An 11,237-nucleotide genomic window follows, 5' to 3' on the forward strand; every position below is an offset into this window, starting at 1 on the left:
TGTGACGCGTCAGCCGTCGCAAACTCTGACAAGCGGGCTTAACGAAATTCGTTAAGCCCGCGATGCTGGAGTTCACGGCCGCGGGATGCTAGCCCCAACCGGGGACCAGAATCGGTTCCCGGTCGGGAAGGGGGGGGCTGGCGTCAAACCCGCCCGTTTTTGACGCCAGCCTTACGATTTCTCCCGGTTTGGGAGAATCGCGCCCATAGTTTATTGTTGTCCACCACGCCAGTTCTGATTCCAACTTGGCAAAACACATCAGCCCTTTTTGTTGCCAAAGATCAGACCTCAAACGTGACTTCTATTTGGTATCCAAACTTTCCATGATGCACGACAAGCCAGAAGAGTCCAATCTGCAGGCTTCTTAGCAAAGTAATGCCCATGTGTCCATCAGATACCTAGCATCATCATTCATCATCCTCTTCCTCATCTTCCTCACCATCTGAAAGAGAAGTGCATGGTCGTATCTGCCGATAACGATCTAACCATTTCTCCACCATTTGTGTAACCAATGGATGGTTGCGCCGACGGGAGCTCCTTTGCTGTGCAACGAGAACTCCACCCTCGGTGACACAACAGTCAAGCCATTCTCTTAGTAGCTTCTCCTGCTGGTCCTCGTTACCCTCATGGGCCAAAAGGAAGTGTATGTGCAGTAGCTTCCTCTCACTGTCCACCAGTGGCAAGAAGGTAATGTTGACATCATCATCTGTATTTAGGTTGGCGCCAGCACCTCGATTGTCATAGCCAACATTTTCCATAGCGACCAGTGCAGAGAAATGGCCCCTTGTGTACCCCAGAGCTATAGGGCTTTTCCAACAGAAACTCTGCTCCCATAGCAAAGGCAAGTACACCCCTTGAAATCGTGTGTAATTTGTCGCAATGTCGTTTGGACGCCGTTAATGTATCTGCTTCCACAACCTCCCCTGGCAGCACTTTCCAGGCACTTACCACCCTCTGCGTACAAAACCTGCCTCGCAGATCTCCTCTAAACTTTGCCCCATGGACCTTAAACCTATGCCCCCTGGTGGCTGACCCCTCCATGCTATCTATGCCCCTCATAATCTTGGAGACCTCCATCAGGTCGCCCCTCAACCTCCGTCGTTCTAATGAAAACAGTCCGAGTCTATTCAGCCTCTCCGCATAGCTAACGCCCTCCATACCAGGCAACATCCTAGTAAACCTCCTCTGCACCCTCTCCAAAGCCTCCACATCCTTATGGTGATGACCAGAATTGTGCATAATATTCCAAGTGCAGCCGTACCAAGGTTCCATACAACCGTAGCATGATTTGCCAGTTTTTATATTCAAAGCTCCGTCCACTGAAGTCAAGTATTCCGTATACTTTCTTGACTAAATTGTCCACTTGTGTTGCCACCTTCAAAGATCTGTGGACCTGCACACCCAGATCTCTCTGACTTTCTATATTCCTGAGAGGTTTGCCATTTACTGTATATTTCCCCTCTGTGTTAGACCTACCAAAATGCATTACCTCACATTTGTCCGGATTTAACTCCATTTGCCATTTCTCTGCCCAAGTCTATCTATGTCCTGCTGTATCCTCTGACAATCCTCAACACTATTTGCCCCTCCACCAACCTTTGTGTCATCCGCAAACTTACTAATCAGACCAGCTACATTTTCCTCCAAATCGTTTATATATACTACAAACAACAGAGGCCCCAGCACCGATCTGTGGGGAACACCACTAGTCACAGCCTTCCATTCAGTTAAACACCCTCCAACTGCTACCCTTTGCCTTCTGTAACTGAGCCAGTTCTGTATTCATCTTACCACCTCACCTCTGATCCTGTGTGACTTCACCTTTTGTACCAGTCTACCATGAGGCACCTTGTCAAAGGCTTTACTGAAGTCCATGCAAACACCATCCACCGCCCTCCCCTCATCAATCATGTTTGCCACCTCCTCAGAAACTCGATCAAGTTAGTGGGTCACGACCTCCCCTTCACAAAACTAAATAATCCAATAATCCAATTGTTTCATGTTTAACAAATGTTTGTTTCTTCTTCCAAATCTTGTCATTCTGTTCCTCAATGTTTTCTTAAAAAAAAATAAAAAAATCGCAGTCTTTTAATCCAAGGTTCCCTTTTGGGATCTTCCGGTCCAATCTTACACCAACTGGAATCGTAACAAAAGTGGGAACTTTTGCAGTATTTCAAAATTGGATGCAGATTAATAATAATTTGTTGGGAAATTTTGAAATGTGGAAAGCACGTTACTAGATGTTGAATTGTGACTGTGACTGCAGACCCACAGCAATGTGCCCTCTGAAATGGCCGAGAAAACAATTCAGCTCAAGGCAAATTAGGGATGGGAAAAAATGGTGGCCTTGCCAGCAATGCTCACATCCCGTGGAAGATTTTTAAAAAAATGCAGCAGGTTCCTAGACAGCACCTTCCAAAGCCACACCTTCCAAAGCCACACCTTCCAAAGCCACACCTTCCAAAGCCACACTTTCCACCAGCCGCACCTTCCACCAGCCACACCTTCCAAAGCCACACCTTCCAAAGCCACACCTTCCACCAGCCACACCTTCCACCAGCCACACCTTCCACCAGCCACACCTTCCAAAGCCACACCTTCCAAAGCCACACCTTCCAAAGCCACACCTTCCAAAGCCACACCTTCCAAAGCCACACCTTCCACCAGCCACACCTTCCACCAGCCACACCTTCCAACAGCCACACCTTCCACCAGCCACACCATCCAAAGCCACACCTTCCACCAGCCACAACTTCCACCAGCCACACCTTCCACCAGCCACACCTTCCAAAGCCACACCTTCCAAAGCCACACCTTCCACCAGCCACACCTTCCACCAGCCACACCTTCCAAAGCCACACCTTCCACCAGCCACACCTTCCAAAGCCACACCTTCCAAAGCCACACCTTCCACCAGCCACACCTTCCACCAGCCCACACCTTCCAAAGCCACACCTTCCAAAGCCACACCTTCCAAAGCCACACCTTCCACCAGCCACACCTTCCACCAGCCACACGTTCCACCAGCCACACCTTCCACCAGCCACACCTTCCAAAGCCACACCTTCCAAAGCCACACCTTCCAACAGCCACACCTTCCACCAGCCACACCATCCAAAGCCACACCTTCCACCAGCCACACCTTCCACCAGCCACACCTTCCACCAGCCACACCTTCCAAAGCCACACCTTCCACCAGCCACACCTTCCACCAGCCACACCTTCCAAAGCCACACCTTCCACCAGCCACACCTTCCACCAGCCACACCTTCCACCAGCCACACCGTCCACCAGCCACACCTTCCACCAGCCACACCTTCCAAAGCCACACCTTCCAAAGCCACACCTTAAAAAGCGGCACCTTCCAAAGCCACACCTTCCACCAGCCACACCTTCCACCAGCCACACCTTCCACCAGCCACACCTTCCAAAGCCACACCTTCCAAAGCCACACCTTCCACCAGCCACACCTTCCAAAGCCACACCTTCCACCAGCCACACCTTCCACCAGCCTAACCTTCCACCAGCCACACCTTCCAAAGCCATACCTTCCAAAGCCACACCTTCCACCAGCCACACCTTCCAAAGCCACACCTTCCAAAGCCACACCTTCCACCAGCCACACCTTCCAAAGCCACACCTTCCAAAGCCACACCTTCCACCAGCCACAACTTCCAAAGACACACCTTCCACCAGCCACACCTACCACCAGCCACACCTTCCACCAGCCACACCTTCCACCAGCCACACCTTCCAAAGCCACACCTTCCAAAGCCACACCTTCCACCAGCCACACCTTCCAAAGCCACACCTTCCACCAGCCACACCTTCCACCAGCCACACCTTCCAAAGCCACACCTTCCACCAGCCACACCTTCCACCAGCCACACCTTCCACCAGCCACACCTTCCACCAGCCACACCTTCCAAAGCCACACCTTCCACCAGCCACACCTTCCACCAGCCACACCTTCCACCAGCCACACCTTCAAAAGCCACACCTTCCAAAGCCACACCTTCCACCAGCCACACCTTCCAAGCCACACTTTCCACCAGCCACACCTTCCACCAGCCACACCTTCCAAAGCCACACCTTCCACCAGCCACACCTTCCCCCAGCCACACCTTCCACCAGCCACACCTTCCACCAGCCACACCTTCCAAAGCCACACCTTCCACCAGCCACACCTTCCAAAGCCACACCTTCCACCAGCCACACCTTCCAAAGCCACACCTTCCAAAGCCACACCTTACACCAGCCACACCTTCCAAAGCCACACCTTCCACCAGCCATACCTTCCAAAGCCACACCTTCCACCAGCCTACACCTTCAAAGCCACACCTTCCACCAGCCACACTTCACCAGCCACACCATTCCAAAAGCCACAACCTTCCACCAGCCACACCTTCCACCAGCCACACCTTCCACCAGCCACACCTTCCAAAGCCCCACCTTCCAAGAGCCACCCTTCCACAGCCACACCTTCCAAAACCACACCTTCCACACAGAGCACTTCCACCGCCGCACCTTCCAAAGCCCACACCTTCCACCAGCCACACCTTCCAAAGCCACACCTTCAGCAGCACACCTTCCAAGCCAGCCAGCACCTTCCAACCAGCCACAACCTTCCAAAGCCACACCTTCCACCAGCCACACCTTCCACCAGCCACAACTTCCACCAGCCCACCTTCCACCAGCCACACCGTCCAAATCCCACAGCTTCCACCAGCCACACCTCCACCAGCCACAACCTTCCGCCAGCCACAATTCCAAAAGCCACACCTTCCACCAGCCACACAGTCCAAAGCCACACCTTCCACCAGCCACACCTCCCACCAGCCACACCTTCCACCAGCCCACCTTCCAAAGCCACACCTTCCACCAGCCACACTTCCACCAGCCACACCTCACTAAGCCACACCTTCCACCAGCCACCCCTTCCACCAGCCACACCTTCCAAAGCCACACCTTCCACCAGCCACACCTTCCACCAGCCACACCTTCCAAGCCACACCTTCCACCAGCCACACCGTCCACCAGCCACACCTTCCACCAGCCACACCTTCCACCAGCCACACCTTCCACCAGCCACACCTTCCACCTTCACAAGCCACACCTTCCACCAGCCACACCTTCCACCAGCCAACCTTCCCCACCAGCCACACCTTCCAAAGCCACACCTTCCAAAGCCACACCTTCCACCAGCCACGCCTTCCGCCAGCCACACCTTCCACCAGCCACACCTTCCAAAGCCACACCTTCCACCAGCCACACCTTCCACCAGCCACACCTTCCACCAGCCACACCTTCCAGAAGCCACACCTTCCAAAGCCACACCTTCCAAAGCCACACCTTCCAAAGCCACACCTTCCACCAGCCACACCTTCCAAAGCCACACCTTCCAAAGCCACACCTTCCAAAGCCACACCTTCCAAAGCCACACCTTCCACCAGCCACACCTTCCACCAGCCACACCTTCCACCAGCCACACCTTCCACCAGCCACACCGTCCAAAGCCACACCTACCGCCAGCCACACCTTCCACCAGCCACACGTTCCAAAGCCACACCTTCCACCAGCCACACCGTCCAAAGCCACACCTTCCACCAGCCACACCTTCCACCAGCCACACCTTCCGCCAGCCACACCTTCCACCAGCCACACCTTCCACCAGCCACACATTCCAAAGCCACACCTTCTAAAGCCACACCTTCCACCAGCCACACCTTCCACCAGCCACACCTTCCAAAGCCACACCTTCCACCAGCCACACCTTCCACCAGCCACACCTTCCAAAGCCACACCTTCCACCAGCCACACCTTCCACCAGCCACACCTTCCACCAGCCACACCGTCCACCAGCCACACCTTCCACCAGCCACACCTTCCAAAGCCACACCTTCCACCAGCCACACCTTCCACCAGCCACACCTTCCGCCAGCCACACCTTCCACCAGCCACACCTTCCAAAGCCACACCTTCCAAAGCCACACCTTCCACCAGCCACGCCTTCCGCCAGCCACACCTTCCACCAGCCACACCTTCCAAAGCCACACCTTCCACCAGCCACACCTTCCACCAGTCACACCTTCCAAAGCCACACCTTCCAAAGCCACACCTTCCAAAGCCACACCTTCCACCAGCCACACCTTCCAAAGCCACACCTTCCACCAGCCACACGTTCCAAAGCCACACCTTCCACCAGCCACACCTTCCAGCAGCCACACCATCCAAAGCCACACCTTCCACCAGCCACATCTTCCAAAGCCACACCTTCCACCAGCCACACCTTCCACCAGCCACACCTTCCAAAGCCACACCAGCCACACCTTCCAACAGCCACACCTTCCAAAGCCACACCTTCCACCAGCCACACCTTCCAAAGCCACACCTTCCACCAGCCACACCTTCCAAAGCCACACCTTCCACAAGCCACACCATCCACCAGCCACACCTTCCAAAGCCACACCTTCCACCAGCCACACCTTCCACCAGCCACACCTTCCGCCAGCCACACCTTCCACCAGCCACACCTTCCAAAGCCACACCTTCCACCAGCCACACCTTCCAAAGCCACACCATCCAAAGCCACACCTTCCACCAGCCACACCTTCCACCAGCCACACCTTCCACCAGCCGCACCTTCCAAAGCCAGACCTTCCACCAGCCACACCTTCCAAAGCCACACCTTCCAAAGCCACACCTTCCACCAGCCACACCTTCCACCAGCCACACCTTCCTGCCAGCCACACCTTCCAAAGCCACACCTTCCAAAGCCACACCTTCCACCAGCCACACCTTCTGCCAAGCCACACCTTCCAAAGCCACACCTTCCAAAGCCACACCTTCCACCAGCCACACCTTCCAAAGCCACACCTTCCCAAAGCCACACCTTCCACCAGCCACACCTTCCACCAGCCACACCTTCCAAAGTCACACCTTCCACCAGCCACACGTTCCAAAGCCACACCTTCCACCAGCCACACCTTCCAAAGCCGCACCTTCCACCAGCCACACCTTCCAAAGTCACACCTTCCACCAGCCACACCTTCCAAAGCCACACCTTCCACCAGCCACACCTTCCACCGCCACACCTTCCGCCAGCCACACCTTCCACCAGCCACATCTTCCACCAGCCACACGTTCCAAAGCCACACCTTCCACCAGCCACACCTTCCACCAGCCACACCTTCCGCCAGCCACACCTTCCGCCAGCCACACCTTCCACCAGCCACACCTTCCAAAGCCACACCTTCCAAAGCCACACCTTCCACCAGCCACACCTTCCAAAGCCACACCTTCCAAAGCCACACCTTCCAAAGCCACACCTTCCAAAGCCACACCTTCCAAAGCCACACCTTCCAAAGCCACACCTTCCACCAGCCACACCTTCCACTAACCACACCTTCCACCAGCCACACCTTCCACCAGCCACACCTTCCACCAGCCGCACCTTCCACCAGCCACACCTTCCACCAGCCACACCTTCCAAAGCCACACCTTCCACCAGCCAAACCTTCCAAAGCCACACCTTCCAAAGCCACACCTTCCACCAGCCACACCTTCCAGCAGCCACACCATCCAAAGCCACACCTTCCACCAGCCACATCTTCCAAAGCCACACCTTCCACCAGCCACACCTTCCACCAGCCACACCTTCCAAAGCCACACCAGCCACACCTTCCAACAGCCACACCTTCCAAAGCCACACCTTCCACCAGCCACACCTTCCAAAGCCACACCTTCCATCAGCCACACCTTCCAAAGCCACACCTTTCACCAACCACACCATCCACCAGCCACACCTTCCAACAGCCACACCTTCCATCAGCCACACCTTCCAAAGCCACACCTTGCACCAGCCACACCTTCCACCAGCCACACCTTCCACCAGCCACACCTTCCACCAGCCACACATTCCAGAGCCACACCTTCCAAAGCCACACCTTCCACCAGCCACACCTTCCACCAGCCACACCTTCCACCAGCCACACCTCCCAAAGCCACACCTTCCAAAGCCACACCTTCCACCAGTCACACCTTCCAAAGCCACACCTTCCAAAGCCACACCTTCCACCAGCCACACCTTCCACCAGCCACACCTTCCAAAGCCAGACCTTCCAAAGCCACACCTTCCACCAGCCACACCTTCCACCAGCCACACCTTCCACCAGCCACACCTTCCACCAGCCACACCTTCCAAAGCCACACCTTCCAAAGCCACACCTTCCAAAGCCGCACATTCCAAAGCCACACCTTCCACCAGCCACACCTTCCACCAGCCACACCTTCCACCAGCCACACCTTCCAAAGCCACACCTTCCAAAGCCACACCTTCCACCAGCCACACCTTCCACCAGCCACACCTTCCGCCAGCCACACCTTCCGCCAGCCACACCTTCCACCAGCCACACCTTCCAAAGCCACACCTTCCAAAGCCACACCTTCCAAAGCCACACCTTCCACCAGCCACACCTTCCGCCAGCCACACCTTCCACCAGCCACACCTTCCACCAGCCACACCTTCCAAAGCCACACCTTCCAAAGCCACACCTTCCAAAGCCACACCTTCCACCAGCCACACCTTCCACCAGCCACACCTTCCACCAGCCGCACCTTCCACCAGCCACACCTTCCACCAGCCACACCTTCCAAAGCCACACCTTCCACCAGCCACACCTTCCAAAGCCACACCTTCCACCAGCCACACGTTCCAAAGCCACACCTTCCACCAGCCACACCTTCCAGCAGCCACACCATCCAAAGCCACACCTTCCACCAGCCACATCTTCCAAAGCCACACCTTCCACCAGCCACACCTTCCACCAGCCACACCTTCCAAAGCCACACCAGCCACACCTTCCAACAGCCACACCTTCCAAAGCCACACCTTCCACCAGCCACACCTTCCAAAGCCACACCTTCCATCAGCCACACCTTCCAAAGCCACACCTTTCACCAACCACACCATCCACCAGCCACACCTTCCAAAGCCACACCTTCCACCAGCCACACCTTCCACCAGCCACACCTTCCAAAGCCACACCTTCCACCAGCCACACCTTCCAAAGCCACACCATCCACCAGCCACACCTTCCAAAGCCACACCTTCCATCAGCCACACCTTCCAAAGCCACACCTTTCACCAACCACACCATCCACCAGCCACACCTTCCAAAGCCACACCTTCCACCAGCCACACCTTCCACCAGCCACACATTCCAGAGCCACACCTTCCAAAGCCACACCTTCCACCAGCCACACCTTCCACCAGCCACACCTTCCACCAGCCACACCTCCCAAAGCCACACCTTCCAAAGCCACACCTTCCACCAGTCACACCTTCCAAAGCCACACCTTCCAAAGCCACACCTTCCACCAGCCACACCTTCCACCAGCCACACCTTCCAAAGCCAGACCTTCCAAAGCCACACCTTCCACCAGCCACACCTTCCACCAGCCACACCTTCCACCAGCCACACCTTCCAAAGCCACACCTTCCAAAGCCGCACATTCCAAAGCCACACCTTCCACCAGCCACACCTTCCACCAGCCACACCTTCCAAAGCCACACCTTCCAAAGCCACACCTTCCACCAGCCACACCTTCCACCAGCCACACCTTCCAAAGCCACACCTTCCAAAACCACACCTTCCACCAGCCACACCTTCCAAAGCCACACCTTCCAAAGCCACACCTTCCACCAGCCACACCTTCCAAAGCCACACCTTCCACCAGCCACACCTTCCACCAGCCACACCTTCCAACAGCCACACCTTCCATCAGCCACACCATCCAAAGCCACACCTTCCACCAGCCACACCTTCCACCAGCCACACCTTCCACCAGCCACACCTTCCAAAGCCACACCTTCCAAAGCCACACCTTCCACCAGCCACACCTTCCAAAGCCACACCTTCCACCAGCCACACGTTCCAAAGCCACACCTTCCACCAGCCACACCTTCCAAAGCCACACCTTCCAAAGCCACACCTTCCACCAGCCACACCTTCCAGCAGCCACACCATCCAAAGCCACACCTTCCACCAGCCACACCTTCCACCAGCCACACCTTCCACCAGCCACACCTTCCACCAGCCACACCTTCCAAAGCCACACCAGCCACACCTTCCAACAGCCACACCTTCCAAAGCCACACCTTCCACCAGCCACACCTTCCAAAGCCACACCTTCCATCAGCCACACCTTCCAAAGCCACACCTTCCACCAACCACACCATCCACCAGCCACACCTTCCAAAGCCACACCTTCCACCAGCCACACCTTCCACCAGCCACACCTTCCACCAGCCACACCTTCCACCAGCCACACCTTCCACCAGCCACACCTTCCGCCAGCCACACCTTCCACCAGCCACACCTTCCACCAGCCACACATTCCAGAGCCACACCTTCCAAAGCCACACCTTCCACCAGCCACACCTTCCACCAGCCACACCTTCCACCAGCCACACCTCCCAAAGCCACACCTTCCAAAGCCACACCTTCCACCAGTCACACCTTCCAAAGCCACACCTTCCAAAGCCACACCTTCCACCAGCCACACCTTCCACCAGCCACACCTTCCAAAGCCAGACCTTCCAAAGCCACACCTTCCACCAGCCACACCTTCCACCAGCCACACCTTCCACCAGCCGCACCTTCCAAAGCCACACCTTCCAAAGCCACACCTTCCAAAGCCGCACATTCCAAAGCCACACCTTCCACCAGCCACACCTTCCACCAGCCACATCTTCCACCAGCCGCACCTTCCAAAGCCACACCTTCCAAAGCCACACCTTCCAAAGCCGCACATTCCAAAGCCACATCTTCCACCAGCCACACCTTCCACCAGCCACACCTTCCAAAGCCACATCTTCCACCAGCCACACGTTCCAAAGCCACACCTTCCACCAGCCACACCTTCCACAGCCCATCTTCCGCAGCCACACCTTCCACCAGCCACACCTTCCACAGCCACACCTTCCAAAGCCACACCTTCCAAAGCCACACCTTCCAAAGCCCACCTTCCACCAGCCACACCTTCCACCAACCCCCTTCCACCAGCCACACTTCCACCAGCCGCACCTTCCACCAGCCGCACCTTCCACCACCCACCTTCCACCAGCCACACCTTCCAAAGCCACACTTCCACCAGCCACACCATTCCAAAAGCCCACCTTCCACCAGCCACCACTTTCCAAGCCACACCTTCCACCAGCCACACCTTCCAAGCCA

At 56.1% G+C, this 11,237-nt stretch overlaps 1 protein-coding gene across 1 annotated transcript; it reads right to left on the minus strand.

Moving 5' to 3' along the window:
* Positions 1–210: 210 nt before the first annotated feature.
* On the minus strand, positions 211–890 carry LOC119966929 (ubiquitin thioesterase ZRANB1-like; the record flags this gene model as incomplete). The annotated part of the gene is made up of 1 exon (XM_038798887.1): positions 211–890. A coding segment is annotated over one exon (483 nt), but the record flags the coding sequence as incomplete, so codon positions are not given.
* Positions 891–11,237: the final 10,347 nt, after the last annotated feature.

This window comes from Scyliorhinus canicula, chromosome 6 (genome assembly GCF_902713615.1).
Source record: "Scyliorhinus canicula chromosome 6, sScyCan1.1, whole genome shotgun sequence".
In the NCBI taxonomy this organism is placed as follows: domain Eukaryota; kingdom Metazoa; phylum Chordata; class Chondrichthyes; order Carcharhiniformes; family Scyliorhinidae; genus Scyliorhinus; species Scyliorhinus canicula.